Here is a 16,442-nt window from a genome sequence, read left to right on the forward strand (position 1 = left end):
TCTCTCGTTTTTAGGTCATGTTGTGTCAACCTACATGCTGCTCTTTAATAAAACTCTGAATCAAACCTCTGCTTTATCAAAGAACAAAATGTATTTCCAAAAATCTGCAGTCAGTCACCTTGTAAAGAGTATGTTGTTTTAGAGTTTTGGCCAGCACAGAATAATACTGGTTGGTCGAAGGAAAGAGATGAAAATAAGACATGTGTGACACTGACAGATGATGTTTTTTATCTGAAATATACATTTTAATTGAAAACTAGTACAAAGAAAAAGAGAATATTGGTAGCTGCATCAGTGAGTGACACCTGCATATCAGTGTTTCCTGCTTCTGTTGAAGAAAATAGCACCTAAACTCTAAAAAGCTCCTGGAGGAGGCGCTCGGCCAGTAACGGGTGGATTAAGTCTGACAGGAAGCTCCAGAGAAAGTTCCTCACAGAGCTGTAACAGAACATACAGAAAGCAGCTCCTGGTGACGTTTAGCTCCAACAGTTTCCCTTGTGTGCTGAGGGTGGCGGTTGAAATGTCGCACAGTGAGTGAAGGGTTGGTGTTTTTCCTTGAACAAGAACTTGCTGTTAAAGGTTCCTGGTTCAGGTTCCCTCCTCCTCTTCACTGGCTCCTCACACACAGGTTCTCACACTCCTTCTGCGTCGTGAAGCGGTTCTCGTTGCCGCCGCAGCCGCCGTACCAGAAACGAGAACACTTGCCCTGTTTGCTGTCGTAGAACCACATCAGGACATAATTCCGGCAGTCGCCGGCGTTCTTGGTGAGCAGACAGACATCTGATGGAGACGACAGGAGACACATCATCGAGTTTGAGTAAAGAATCTTTAATTCACTCCCACATAAAGCCTGATCAGTCTGAGAAAACTGTGAATATTTGTGACTTCAGAGACAAAACGCCAAGCACCACGCAAGAACATGAAGACACACAGAGAGATTCAAACCAGAACCTTCTGGTCATAAGTGCTAACCACTGAAGCAGTGCGCCATCAAGCTGCAAACATTTTCACCATTAAAGGCACCACAATGATCTGAAAAATGTCCCATTCTGGTTGTTTTAGGCCTCTGTGGTTGGTTGTAGTTACTCTCAGTCTCTTAGTGGCTGTTGTGTGTCTGAGTGACATTTTAGGGTGTCTTTGTGCTCATTTCGTTTCCATTTGTCATTTTGTGTCTTTTTTGGTCATTTTGTGTTCATTTAGCTTCTCTTTTGGTCATTTAGTGTCTATTTGAGTTCATTTTGCTTCTCTTTTTGGTCATTTTGTGTCCATTTGTGTTCATCTTGTTGGTCTTTTTAGTTATTTTGTGTCCGTTTATGTCCATTTAGTTTGTTCTTTTTTGGTAATTTTGTGTCAGTTACTTTCATTTCTTACTTTGGTCATCGTGTGTCAAGCTGTATTTTTTTTTCTCTTTTTGGTAATTGTGCGTCTATTTTGTGTTTATTTTGTGTCTCTTTTTGGTCATTTTGTTCATTTATTTCTCTTAGTTGTTAAAGTTTTATTGTAATTGTTTCGTGTACTTGTAACTGTCTGGATAGGTGAATGTAGCCATTCTGAGTCTCTCTGTGGATATTATCAGTTTCTGTCCGTCTCTGTGGCTCTTTGAGGTGGTTTTCTGTTGTTGTGATTATTGTGTGCTCGTTTTGTGCTATTTGTGCTGATTTTGTATCTGTTTATGTTCAACTTGTGTATTTCTGTTCAAGGTGCATCTTTTTTAAGTCATTTAATCTCCACGTGTTTACTTCACGTCTATTTTTGTTTATTTTATGTTTGTGTCAATCTAGAACTGTTTGTGTTCAACTTGTGTCTCTTTTTTGGTCATTTGTGTTTGTTTAATTCCTTCAGTGGTAAAATGGTACAGTGATGTCTTGTCTTTTCGTTCATTTCATGAATATTAGTGTTCATTTTGTGTATTTTCTTCAGTTTCTTTCTGTGTTGGTCATTTTCTCATATGAATTTATTTTGCATGTTCTCATTTTTCACCTCTCTGTAGTTGTGAGTCTCACTGTTATCGGTTAGTGTAATTTTAAGTCTCTGGTTAGTTGTACGTGTTCATTTTGAGTGTCTTTGTGGCTGTTGTGTGTTTCTCTGGTCATTTTGAGGCTCTGTGCAGTGGTGTTTTATCTAGCTGTGTTTACTTTGCATGTCTTTTCATTGGTTAGCATGTCTTTGTGGAATTTTAATCCCTTTGTTCGTGTCTACTTGAAGCTGTTTTGATTCATTCTGAATTTTGTCACAGCCACTTCAAACGGATCAGTCCACTGTGTGCTGACAGCATGAGTCGGTTTGGTCTTTACCTTTGGAGAGGAAGCTGTCCAGCGGCGTCGTCGGCATGACTTTCACATCTGTCAGAGACAGCAGTCAAACAGAAGCTTTGTAAAACGATTTAATCAACGGCACATCAGACACTGAGCTGCTGTTCACAGGTTTCATAAAAGCTGCTTACAACTTCACCTACTGAGTTCAGGAAAAAACAGTGATGCAAACACCAGAAAACCACAGCAGGAGTTTAAAGACATAAACAAAGACAATTACAATCCACTCACAACTTTGGTTAAACAAAATCCCATTAGTCAACAGCTGATTATCTGAATCGATCAGTCTCATGGTTTTCTATCACACATGCAGAACCAAACCAGAAGTCGGGTTCGACTTCAAGTCTAGTATTTCATGGCCATTTGCAATATCTGAAATTCACGTGTAGTATTTCAGTTTTATGTGCAATATTTAAAACTAGACAATTCCCGCTCGCGGAAATCGTGGGAGGGGCTCGGGATGGGTGCATGTCCGGAGCTGGGCAGGAGAGGGGTATTTTTTGGTCAGTCGCAGGCTTTTATTCTGAAATTGTGCTGTGCTTTTATTTTGAAAGGCAGAGACAGGAAGATCTCACCTGGTCAAAATTTGGATTGGAGTTACTGTAAAGGCTGTGTGAAGCTGAGAGGTTTAACTGGCAAATTGTGCTATGCTTTTATTTTGAAAGGAAGAGACAGGAAGATCTCACGTGGTCAAAATTTGGATTGGAGTTACTCTAAAGGCTGTGTGAAGCTGAGAGGTTTAACTGGCGTTTTCCAGTCTGTCATAGGCTTTTATTTGGAAATTTTGCTGTGCTTTTAGTTTGAAAGGCAAAGACAGGAAGATCTCACCTGGTCAAAAATTGGATTAGAGTAAAGGCTGTGTGAAGCTGAGAGGTTTAACTGGCATTTCTTGTTTTTCGCAGGCTTTTATTATGAAATTGTGCCCTGCTTTCATTTTGAAAGGCAAAGACAGGGAGATTTCACCTGGTCAAAATTTGGATTGGAGTTACTCCAAACCAGGGGTGTCAAACTCAGTTCCTGGAGGTCCACTATCCTCTATGTTTTATGTTTCCCTCTTCCAGCACACCTGATTCAAATAATCAGCTGATCATTATGCTCAGCAGAAGCATTATAACAAGCCTGATCATTTTAATCAGGTGTGTTGGAAGAGGGAAACACATAAAACATAGAGGATTGGAGTTACTGTAAAGACTGTATGAAGCTGAGAGGTTTAACTGGCGTTTCCAGTCCGTCGCAGGCTTTTATTTTGAAATTGTGCTGTGCTTTTATTTTGAAAGGCAGAGACAGGAAGATCTCACCTGGCCAACATTTGGATTGGAGTTACTCTAAAGCAGGTGTGTCAAAGTCAGTTCCTGGAGGTCCACTATCCTCTATGTTTTACATGTTTCCCTCTTCCAACACACCTGATTCAAATGATCAGCTCATCATCAAGCACAGCAGAAGCCTGATAACGAGCCTGATCATTTGAATCAGGTGTGTTGGAACTGAGTTTGACACCCCTGCAACAATGGCTGTGTGAAGCTGAGAGGTTGAACTGATTTTCAGGCTGAAATGCAGCTTCTGTGTAGGTATTGGGCGTGAAGGTGGGTGTGGCACACCAATGAGTCTGTGTGTGTGCGTGCGAACATGCCTGCGCGTGTGTAAGGGCGGTTGCTATGGGCCCCATAGCAACGGTGCCTGCCACAGACAGCAGAAAAGTGCTTCTCAGCAGCAGCGCGCAACGTCTCGTTCTGGCGCTAATTGTGGGCTAACCGTGAACGCTAGCTGAAAACCGAAATGACCGTGAGCGAGAGGAAGGCCGTGGCTTTCCATAAATGTAATTATTTTCCAAATATTGTGAGAAATGACCGAGTTACAGCGATTTAAAAAACACTGTCCCTCCATGAGGCAGATGATTCAGTTTACATTGGTTCCTATGGAGAGAACGGTGCGACTTTGGTCTAAACTGCTGCCTGCCATTTCACTTCAGAAAGAGCTAGGTCTTCAAACTTGGAGTCATTTGAATCCCAGGAAATTTCTCTACAATCTGACCAAATTTCATTCCCCTAACATTTATCGTTTGGTCGTGAGGGCGATGCGATCGTGAAATTTTCAGGTGGATTTTTCTCCTCTCCTCCACTCTACCAACTGACATGCCGCACTCTAACCAGAGCAGATTTTGAGAATTTTCACTTTTTTGAGGACTCACTGATCAAAAACTGTAAATCTCAGGCTGACATAAAATACATTCCTGCGAAGACAAAAAAAATCACTGCGTTTTGATGGTTAAATGAAGTTTCCAGGTGAACGTATGGCGAAGCAGTGGCGTTTGGAAAAAAGTGGATTTTTTCAGCCGATTTTTTTCAGTCCCCATTCATTTCCTATGGGACTTTTTTCGCAGTTTTTTGCGAATAATTCTGCGAAAAAATGACGAATGTCTTAGAAAAGTCATAGCCCGGGATTCCCGATGAAGCCGCACGTTTTGATATATAATTTGTTTTGATTTTCTCAAAGCCCTAGGACGAGTTAGCGACCGAAAAATGGCGGAAACGTGAAGAAAATATAACTAGACAATTCCCGCACGCGGAAATCGTGGGAGGGGCTCGGGATGTGTGCATGTCCGGAGCAGCGCACGAGAGGCAAGAAGATCTCACCTGGTCAAAATTTGGATTGGAGTTACTGTAAAGGCTGTGTGAAGCTGAGAAATCTAACAGGCAAATTGTGCTGTGCTTTTATTTTGAGAGGAAGAGACAAGAAGATCAGACCTGGTCAAAATTTAGATTGGAGTTACTCTAAAGGCTGTGTGAAGCTGAGTGGTTGAACTGGCGTTGCCAGCCTGTCGCAGGCTTTTATTTTGAAATTGTGCTGTGCTTTTATTTTGAAAGACAATGACAGGAAGATCTCACCTGGTCAAAGTTATGATTGGAGTTACTCTAAAGGCTGTGTGAAGCTGAGAGGTTTAACTTCCGTTTTCCGGTCCATCGCAGGCTTTTATTTTGACATTGTGCTGTGCTTTTATTTTGAAAGGCAGAGACAGGAAGATCTGACCTGGTCAAAATTTGGATTGGAGTTACTCAAAAGGCTGTGTGAAGCAGAGAGGTTTAACTGGCGTTTCCAGTCCATCGCAGGCTTTTATTTTGAAATTGTGCTGTGCTTTTATTTTGAAAGGCAGAGACAGGAAGATCTCACCTGGCCAACATTTGGATTGGAGTTACTCTAAAGCAGGTGTGTCAAAGTCAGTTCCTGGAGGTCAACTCTCTTCTATGTTGTAGATGTTTCCTTCTTACAACACACCTGATTCAAATGATTAGCCATCATCAAGCTCAGCAGAAGCCTGATAACGAGCCTGATCATTTGAATCAGGTGTGTTGGAACTGAGTTTGACACCCCTGCTCTAAAGGCTGTGTTGTAAAGGCTGTGTGAAGCTGAGAGGTTTAACTGGCATTTTTGGTCTGTTGCAGGCTTTTATTTTGAAATTGTGCTGTGCTTTTATTTTGAAAGGCAGAGACAGGAAGATCAGACCTGGTTAAAATTTGGATTGGAGAAAAGGCCGTGTGAAGCTGAGAGGTTTAACTGGCGTTTCCAGTCCGTCGCAGGCTTTTATTTTGAAATTGTGCTGTGCTTTTATTTTGAAAGACAATGACAGGAAGATCTCACCTGGTCAAAATTTGGATTGGAGTTACTGTAAAGGCTGTGTGATACTGAGAAGTTTAACTGGCAAATTGTGCTGTGCTTTTATTTTGAAAGGCAGAGACAGGAAGATATCACCTGGTCAAAATTTGGATTGGAGTTACTCTAAAGGCTGTGTGAAGCTGAGAGGTTTAACTGGTGTTTTCAGGCCCATCGCAGGCTTTTAGTTTGAAATTGTGTTGTGCTCTTATTTTCAAAGGCAACGACAGGAAGATCTCACCTGGTCAAAATTTGGATTGGAGTTACTCTAAAGCAGATGTGTCAAACTCAGTTTCTGGAGGTCCACTATCCTCTATGTTCTAGGTGTTTCCTTCTTACAACACACCTGTTTCAAATAATCAGCTCATCATCAAGCTCAGCAGAAGCGTGATAATGAGCCTGATCATTTGAATCAGGTGTGTTGGAACTGAGTTTGACACCCCTGCTCTAAAGGCTGTGAGAAGCTGAGAGGTTGAACTGATTTTCAGGCTTAAATGCAGCTCCTGTGGAGGTATTGGGTGTGAAGGTGGGCGTGGCACACCAATGAGTCTGTGTGTGTGCGTGCGAACATGCCTGCGCGTGTGTAAGGGCGGTTGCTATGGGCCCCCATAGCAACGGTGCCTGCCACAGACAGCAGAAAAGTGCTTCTCAGCAGCAGCGCGCAACGTCTCGTTCTGGCGCTAACTGTGGGCTAACCGTGAGTGCTAGCTGAAAACCAAAATGACCGTGAGCGAGAGGAAGGCTGTGGCTAACCAGAAATGTAATTATTTTCCAAATATTGTGAGAAATGACCGAGTTACAGCGATTTAAAAAACACTGTCCCTCCGTGAGGCAGATGATTCAGTTTACATTGGTTCCTATGGAGAGAACGGTGCAACTTTGGTCTAAACTGCTGCCTGCCATTTCACTTCAGAAAGAGCTGGGTCTTCAAACTTGGATTCATTTGAATCCCAGGAAAATGGTCTACAATCTGACCAAATTTCATTTTCCTAACTCTTATCGTTTGGTCGTGAGGGCGATGCGATCGTGAAATTTTCAGGCGGATTTTTCTCCTCTCCTCCACTCTACCAACTGACATCACCCACTCTAACCAGAGCAGATTTTGAGAATTTTCACTTTTTTGAGGACTCACTGATCAAAAACTGTAAATCTCAGCCTGACATAAACTACATTCCTGCGGAGACAAGAAAAATCACTGCGTTTTGATGGTTAAATGAAGTTTCTAGGTGAACGTATGGCGACGCAGTGGCGTTTGGAAAAAAGTGGATTTTTTGAGCCGATTTTTTTCACTCCCCATTCATTTCCTATGGGACTTTTTTCGCAGTTTTTTGCGAATAATTCTGCGATAAAATGACGAACTTCTTAGAAAAGTCATAGCCCGGGATTCCCGATGAAGCCGCACGTTTTGATATATAATTTGTTTTGGTTCTCTCAAAGCCCTAGGACTAGTTAGCGACCGAAAAACGGCGGAAACGTGAAGAATAATAAACGCTTTTTCACAGGAGAACAATAGTGGCTCGTGGCTTCGCCACGAGCCACTCTCCTCCCATTGCTTTGCAATGGAGAGGAGAGTGGCTCGTGCCGAAGCCCGAGCCCCTAACTAGACAATTCCCGCTCGCGGAAATCGTGGGAGGGGCTCGGGATGTGTGCATGTCCGGAGTGGCATGGGAGAGGCGTATTTCGGCGTTTTCCGGTCCGTGGCAGGCTTTTATTTTGAAATTGTGCTGTGCTTTTATTTTGAAAGGCAGAGACAGGAAGATGTCACCTGGTCAAAATTTGGATTGGAGTTACTCTAAAGGCTGTGTGAAGCTGAGAGTCTTAAATGGCAAATTGTGCTGTGCTTTTATTTTGAAAGGCAAAGACAGGAAGATCTCACCTGGTCAAAAATTGGATTAGAGTGAAGGCTGTGTGAAGCTGAGAGGTTTAACTGGCGTCTTGTCGTTCATTGTAGGCTTTTATTTAGAAATTGTGCTGTGCTTTTATTTTGAAAGGCAGAGACAGGAAGATCTCACCTGGTCAAAATTTGGATTGGAGGTACTGTAAAGGCTGTGTGAAGCTGAGAGGTTTAACTGACAAATTGTGCTGTGCATTTATTTTGAAAGGAAGAGACAGGAAGATCTCACCTGGTCAAAATTTGGGTCAGGGTTACTCTCAAGGCTGTGTGACGCTGAGAGGTTTAACTGGCAAATTGTGCTGTGCTTTTATTTTGAAAGGCAGAGACAGGAAGATCTGACCTGGTGAACATTTGGATTGGAGTTACTGTAAAGGCTGTGTGAAGCTGAGAGGTTTAACTGGCGTTTCCTGTACCTTGCAGGCTTTTATTTTGACATTGTGCTGTGTTTTTATTTTGAAAGGCAGAGACAGGAAGATCTCACCTTGTCAAAATTTGGATTAGAGTTACTGTAAAGCAGTCGTGTCAAATTCAGTTCCTGGAGGACCACGATCCTCTATGTTCTCGATGTTTCCTTCTTACAACACACCTGATTCAAATGATTAGCTCATCATTAAGCTCAGCAGAAGCCTGATAACGAGCCTGAGCATTTGAATCAGGTGTGTTGGAACTGAGTTTGACACCCCTGTTCGAAAGGCTGTGTGAAGCTGAGATGTTGAACTGGCATTTCCAGTCTGTCGCAGGCTTTTATTTAGAAATTGTGCTGTGCTTGTATTTTGAAAGGCAGAGACAGGAAGATCTCACCTGGTCAAAATTTGGATTGGAGTTATTGTAAAGGCTGTGTGAAGCTGAGAGGTTTAACTGGTGTTTTAAAGTCCATCGCTGGCTTTTATTTTGAAATTGTGCTGTGCTTTTATTTTGAAAGGGAAAGAAAGGAAGATCTCACCTGGTCAACATTTGGATTGGAGTTACTCTAAAGCAGGGGTGTCAAACTCAGTTCCTGGAGGTCCACCATCCTCTCTGTTCTAGATGTTTCCTGCTTACAACACACCTGATTCCATTGATTAGCTATCATTTATCCCAGCAGAAGCCTGATAACGAGCCCGATCATTTGAATCAGGTGTGTTGGAACTGAGTTTGACACCCCTGTTCGAAAGACTGTGTGAAGCTGAGAGGTTTAACTGATTTTCAGGCTGAAATGCAGCTCCTGTGGAGGTACTGGGTGTGAAGGTGGGTGTGGCACACCAATGAGTCTGTGTGTGTGCGTGGGAGCATGCCTGCGCGTGTGTAAGGGCGGTTGCTATGGGCCCCATAGCAACGGTGCCTGCCACAGACAGCAGAAAAGTGCTTCTCAGCAGCAGCGCGCAACGTCTCGTTCTGGCGCTAATTGTGGGCTAACCTTGAATGCTAGCTGAAAACTAAAATGACCGTGAGCGAGAGGAAGGCAGTGGCTTTCCATAAATGTAATTATTTTCCAAATATTGTGAGAAATGACCGAGTTACAGCGATTTAAAAAACACTGTCCCTCAATAAGGCAGATGATTCAGTTTACATTGGTTCTAATGGGGAGAACGGTGCAACTTTGGTCTAAACTGCTGCCTGCCATTTCCCTTCAGAAAGAGCTAGTCCTTCAAACTTGGATTCATTTGAATCCCAAGGAATTTGTCTACAATCTGACCAAATTTTATTCCTCTAACGTTTATCGTTTGGTCGTGAGAGCGATGCGATCGTGAAATTTTCAGGCGGATTTTTCACCTCTCCTCCACTCTACCAACTGACATGCCGCACTCTAACCAGAGCAGATTTTGAGAATTTTCACTTTTTTGAGGACTCACTGATCAAAAACTGTAAATCTCAGCCTGACATAAAATACATTCCTGCGGAGACAAGAAAAATCACTGCGTTTTGATGGTTAAATGAAGTTTCTAGGTGAACGTCTGGCGAAGGAGTGGCGTTTTGAAAATAGTGGATTTTTTGAGCCGATTTTTTTCACTCCCCATTCATTTTCTATGGGACTTTTTTCGCAGTTTTTTGCGAATAATTCTGCGAAAAAATGAGGAATTTCTCAGAAAAGTCATAGCCCGGGATTCCCGATGAAGCCGCACGTTTTGATATATAATTTGCTTTGGTTTTCTCAAAGGCCTAGGACGAGTTAGCGACCGAAAAACGGCGGAAACGTGAAGAATAATAAAAGAGAATAATAATAAACGCCACAGGAGAACAATAGTGGCTCGTGGCTTCGCCACGAGCCACTCTCCTCCCATTGCTTTGCAATGGAGAGGAGAGTGGCTCGTGTCGAAGCCCGAGCCCCTAATAAACGCAACAGGAGAACAATAGTGGCTCGTGGCTTCGCCACGAGCCACTCTCCTCCCATTGCTTTGCAATGGAGAGGAGAGTGGCTCGTGTCGAAGCCCGAGCCCCTAATAAATGTCTAATTTTCTAATTTCAAGTGCAATATTTCAGTTTCATGTGTAACATGTCAGTTTCACATGCAATTTCTCATTTTAATGTACAATCCCGGGGTGGGATCTTTCTGCATGGAGTTTCCATGTTCTCTCTGTGCATGCGTGGGTTTTCTCCGGGCACTCCAGCTTCCTCCCACAGTCCAAAAATATGCTGAGGTTGATTGGTTACTCTAAATTGCCCATAGGTGTGAATGTGCTTGTTTGTCAGTATATGTAGCCCTGTGACAGACTGGCGATCTGTCCAGGGTGTCCCCTGCTTTTGCCCAAGTCAGCTGGGATAGGCTCCAGCACCCCCGCGACCCTAGTGAGGATAAAGCGGTGTATAGAGAATGGATGGATGAATTTTAATTTCATATGTAATATTTCAGTTTCATGTGTAAAATGTCAGTTTCACATGCAATTTCTCATTTTAATGTACAATATTTTAATTTCATATGTAATATTTCAGTTTCATTTGTAATATTAGAGTTCTATGTGCAGTACTTCATTTTAAAGAGTAATGTTTCAATTTTATGTGCAATTTCCCAATTTCTTTTTTTTTCCAATTCTTTATTTTCAAATGATTACAATACATTTCAAGTACATTCAAACCGGCTTTTCACAAATACAGTATTCAGCATATAGAGCATAACTTGAATCTCATTTCTTCTCTTTATCCTTTCTTTTTTTTCTTTTTTATGATATAATTTCAAAAAAGTCATAATAACTATTTTGCAAAGTCAGCAAGGGGAGGTACATTGACAACGGTGCCTAGAAACAGAGTGTTTGCATTGCTTAATCCATTATGTAAAAGAGAAATTAATAAACTAATAAATAATAGAGAACCAAAAGTGTCTCTTTTTTAAAAATAAGGCCAGGCAGTATTCAGTCCATCCAGTTTTGTCCACTCATCCACAAGAGAGACACAGATTTGTCAGCTGTGTGGTTGTGATAGCTGCACTTATGAAACCCATTTTGACCATAAATTTGTTCATTTGTAAATGGATTGAGAAAGTAATTTTTTCCATTATATTGATTTCATCAACAACTTCTATCCATTCCTTTTTTGTGGGGGAATCAGGTGACAGCCAATGTCTAGTTCTACATTTTTTACCAGCAGATATGAGAACACCAAAAAGATATTTATTGGAGTTTCCTGATTGAAAATCAGCAGTTCCTAAGATGAAAGTTTTAAATTGAAACGGTATTTTAGTGTTGAATATTTCTTCCATTATTCTGTGTATCTCTGTCCAGAATTTCCTTATAGCTGGACATTCCTAAAAAACATGCTAGTGGCTTGCATCCTGACTCCCACACAGTCTCCAGCATTAGTGTGCTTTCTGCTTTTGGGTGATGAAGAATCTAATCAAGCACTTCCATCCAAATTCTCTCCACATAAGCGAGCGTGTACACTTCCATTGATAGCCACAACAGCTATGCCATTCCTTCTTGGAAATTTCAAGATTACCCTCTTGCTCCCATTTATTTCTAACATATTCTGTGGTATGAGTCTTTTTGGACATAAAACCCTTATACAGTCGAGATATCATACCTCTATTTAATTCCTGATTTGATGAGTAGACCCCCAGAAATTCTTACAGTTGCGGATCTTCAAAGTTGGGTGAAGGACTTTTAATAACTTGGTTAAAGTAATGCCGAATCTTTAGGCATCTATAGAAGTCTTGTTTCTCTAGGGTATACTGTCTTTTCACAGTGTGAAAATATTTTTTTTGTCCCTTTTCTGTAATTGAGTAAAATGTTGTAATCCCTTTGTTTATCCAATTTCTAAATCTTGTGTCCGTGTGGTTGGGTTTGAAATCAGACTTGTACACGCACCAACAATTTTCCAATTTCATGAGAAACATTTCACTACCATCAGTAATACTTGAATCATGTGTGCAATAATTAAATTTTATTTGCAATTTTCAACTTTATTTATATTTGATTTTCATGTGTCTTATTTCAACTTCCTGTGCAATTTTCAAGTTTAATGTTCAATATTCCACTTACATGTGCACTGTCTTAATTTCATGTAAAATATTAGAGTATAATATAATATTACCGTACTACTTCAGTATCACTGCCATTATTACTTTTAATTTTAGCTGATTTAATTGTATTTTAATTTTTGCCAATGTGTTTTGTTTATATCTTTCTGCTCTATCAGGCACTGTTTCTATTCTCATGTTATTTACATTTTTCTAAGGAACATTTGGTAGAAGAATTTCCATCAGGACTAATAAAGTTCTAACTTATTTCCAGGCACGGCTGGTATAAATGGGCTAACAGGGGCAACACAAAAAAGATGAGAAAATTATTCTTCAAATAACTTACAACAGATTGTTTTAAGTTTAGGTGAAAACAAAGGTAGCAACAGCACCAGTGAGTCAAAAGAAAAACATAGAATATCTCTAAATGGGCTTATTTTTTACAGACCCAGCAGATAGAGTCCGCTTTCATTTATTTTGTTCTTGTAAGTGATTGACAGGTGTCATGTCCCGCCCCCGTGATTTACTGATCATTTGGGCTAACTTCAGTCAGCCCACAGGCCTTTGACGCAACGAGAAAAGGTTAAGCTATGGCGGGCGTTAGCATGAACGAGGTGGATTATTTGCTTTCATGTCCATTTTCCACAATGTCTTTGGAGGAAAAGCTGGAAGTTAAGAGACTGGGATCACATCGCCGTCGATGTGAGCTTCTTTTCAAATAAGGTAGGCCCATGTTGACCTGTTAAAGGACTGTGACACCTTGTTTTTGCTGAGGTCAAACAGTTGTAATAAGACAGTTGCAGCAGGCTATCTGTGGGCAGTCGTTGCAGTTGGAACTCGTTTTGTAGTGGTGTGTGTCTGTGTGTGTGAAAGAGAGTGAGAGAGTGAGTGAGTGAGAGAGAGTGTTGATGTAGAGCACTAAAAAAGTATAGTGTACCTGTAATTGATGTAACTGCGTGTATCATAGGTGATGTTGCTTTTGCAGCTGTGTTAACCATTTAATCGGTATTATGGATTTGTTAGTCCACCCAACAAATTTCACCACCAGCCGCCACTGCTTATTTCATCTTACTTGATGTGATCTGAACACACATTTGGATTTGGCTCTGCACATGCAATAGGAAAAATGTAGACTATCACATACTGATTGATTGATTGATGCTAATTCAAAAGTCCAACAATTAAAATCCACTTAGATGTGTGTAGCAAACTGAGAACTGAATATTAATATTTACTTGACTGGACAGTTTCAAGTGTTCTTTATTTGACTCTTTGCTCCCGTCTTGGCACAGACAGAATCATTCTGGCAGACAACCAGTGTGTGTTTTTGTGTATAAATGGGGGTTGTGTGTTAATGTTACCAGTGAATTCAGCTGCTTGCTGTGAACTCTGTCCGTCTGTTCTGCTCACAGAGCTGAAGGCGTCCTGCTGAACCGTCTGGATCGGCCCTCTGACCTCAGCGTCATCGGCAAACTCCTCCTCCAGCTCTGCAGAGCCCTCACTGAACACACAGCGCAGACACACACCGAGTCACCACAGCGTGTTTCTGAACAACACAATTCAACAGATTGTATGCTCGTTCTGACCCACAAATCTGAGCGTTGTAACCCTGGTGTGATCTTAACATCCTGAACACTCTCCTTATGCTCAGGGTCAAAAAAGACCCGCCTCCACTGAGCCTCTAAAATAGAGCAGCTTCACTGAATTTTCAACCAAAAATCGATTTTACATGAAGAACCAACCTGTCATGCATCACACACTTTGTAAATATCTGGGTTTTCCCCTCTTCAGAAGGCATAAAGACTGTATTTAACCAGTTAACACCACTTGTTTTTAAGTACATCATACATGTTTTAATTGTTTTCTTTACTAAAGTAGAGGTTTATTCTCACTATTTTAGCTGCTACAGGTGCTGCACAGGTGTAAACATTATTTGTTTAGCAAGAGACAGTATTTCTATATCCGAAGAAAGTATCAAATGTGCAGAAAGTAGCTTGAAAATGCATTTTTTGAAGGGAAAACTACAAAATTCAATTACAAAATAATAAGAATATTAATAATAATAAATTTTATTTGTAATGCACATTTCATTTAGGCAAAGCCACTAAATACTAGTCTTCTCACATCTTTTGAATCATTGCTCCCACTCACAAGGTGCAAAACCCACAACAATAAGAAGAATTTCACTTTCGGAAGAACTTTCGGTCATTAAATTTCAAGTTTAATAAAATGTCATTTAGGGGGTTTTCTGTGCTATCAAACATCGTGGCCGGGTCATTTTAGACCCAAAGACAACACGAGGGTTGAAGCTGCTCTGAGTGTTTCATGATGGCTGATGAGGTTTAGCTTGTAGCTCTGAACCAGAGGGCGGTCACCACATTTGCAGCTTTCAAGCCTCTTTTAGCGCCAAGTATTGGTTTTGCCCAACAGCAAGCTTGAAAGAAGAACAAAATGACAACTTTTATCACCCAGAAACTGTAAAAACTGAAAGAATTGTCAGGTTGTCAACAATTTGACCTGACCTATTCATTTGTGTCTGTCGGGATAAATAATTCACTTTATTCGACATGTCTTGTTTAAAAACTCTCTTAAAAAACTTTTGCACAAACAGGATTCTGTAAAAAAAAAAAAAAAGTCTCCATGACTGACTCAACTGTGAACAACAGTGAAAATTCAGGGAGTTTTCAGGTGACCTGCAGGCAGTGTTTCCACAGAGCAGAGATGAGACGACAAGAGAGACGGAGAGGAAAATAAACATACTGGACAAATAAAATAAATGCAGCATGGCTCAACAACAGCATACAGAGGAGAAAGCTGTTGGAGGATACATTCAGCATGGTGAAACATCTTTCTACAGCTGATGAGCAGATTAGTTTGTAGAGGCTGCTAAAAGAATAAATAAGTTAACTTTAATATAAACAGTTGAATACTGATAGTGTGTGGAGATTTTTTTTTTTTTTACATTTTTGTAGAATAAATAATGAAGTAGCATTTGTTTTTTTTTCAGATTTCTGTTGTTCCAACAGTCTAATACTACACAGAACACATTTCTGAGTTATCTCTACTTGTAGTCGTGGTGTTTCTCCACAGCTACAGGATTTTATATCGCATCAAAAATGAGAAACCCTTGCTGCACTGCTTGTGGAGATTTAATCTGCCTAAAAAATAACACAAATTTTTCTCAAGTTCTGTCTACATATGTACCAAGTTCAGCTGAAAAGCAGGTTCAAAAACAAAATTATGCGTAATCTAGACATTTTGAAAGAAAGACGGCCCACCTTTGACCCAAAGCTTGGAAGCTGTGATCTGTAAATCACCACATTCATAATTTCTGCTCTTATCTGAGGCTGAAATTCCAACAGCGTCTTCATCACAGCTGTTATCTTTCTCTGACAGACAGATCAGTCATTACGTCACATTCACAGACCTGCTGTTTGTTCTCAGCTCTGTCAGCCCTCTGATGAAACAGAAATGTGTGAAAATTGACCCTTCGCTAAGCCCCTCCCACAAATGGCGACTGTCCAATCCTACCTTAGCAACTGTAACTAGGCACGAGAGGTCTGTCAAGCTTTCAGCAGAAGACAATATGCCGAAGCGGTGTGCGTACGGTACTTGCAAAACTTGGAGGGTGGTGTTGAGTTTTTTGCATTCCCCAAGCCAAAGACACAAGAAGAAAGGTGCTGCGTGTGGATTAAGCAGTGTGGGAGACTGCATGATCAGCCGAATCCCTCCAAAATCGATAAGAACACCTATGTCTGTTCTAAGGTAAGTTGCTAGCTAACATTAGCTAACCGTAGCTCTGTGTGTTAGGTCAGATAACATTAGCAAAGAAAGACGTCTCAATGGAAGGTTACTTCTCTTAAAACTTGAGCTGCTGTGTATTATTTGAGCAAAATAAATACTGGTGATATATAGAGACAACTTCTGACATACTGGTATAGCATATATATACGAGCAATCTATGGGTCTCCGCCTACGCTCACATCTGGCTTTGGCGACAACAACAGATGAAATGGGTACTGCATTAATGTTGTAACCCCTTGGTTTGTGCCACTGTTGTGGCAAACTTGTGCAAGATATTGCTGGGCTTTGCTGTGCCTTAATGAGATCAAGTGTATAGATCAGCCCCACTGTATGTGAGCAATATCCCAGAGCGCTG

General features: G+C 41.0%; 1 protein-coding gene across 3 annotated transcripts in view; it reads right to left on the reverse strand.

Moving 5' to 3' along the window:
• Window positions 1-218: 218 nt before the first annotated feature.
• Window positions 219-16,442, reverse strand: part of LOC110960716 (collagen alpha-6(VI) chain-like) — a 153,731-nt gene continuing 137,507 nt past the window's right edge. For 2 of the 3 annotated variants that reach the window (XM_051956905.1, XM_051956907.1), the window contains exons 39-41: window positions 13,645-13,784; window positions 2,295-2,342; window positions 219-780 (exon numbers count right to left, since the gene is read on the reverse strand). In XM_051956905.1, the coding sequence (XP_051812865.1) occupies window positions 608-780; window positions 2,295-2,342; window positions 13,645-13,784 (361 nt within the window). In that variant the 3' untranslated portion in view covers window positions 219-607. The remainder of the gene's footprint in view (window positions 781-2,294; window positions 2,343-13,644; window positions 13,785-16,442) is intronic. The other variant, XM_051956906.1, reaches the window with a different exon arrangement.

The sequence above is a fragment of the Acanthochromis polyacanthus genome, chromosome 12 (assembly GCF_021347895.1).
Source record: "Acanthochromis polyacanthus isolate Apoly-LR-REF ecotype Palm Island chromosome 12, KAUST_Apoly_ChrSc, whole genome shotgun sequence".
NCBI lineage: Eukaryota > Metazoa > Chordata > Actinopteri > Pomacentridae > Acanthochromis > Acanthochromis polyacanthus.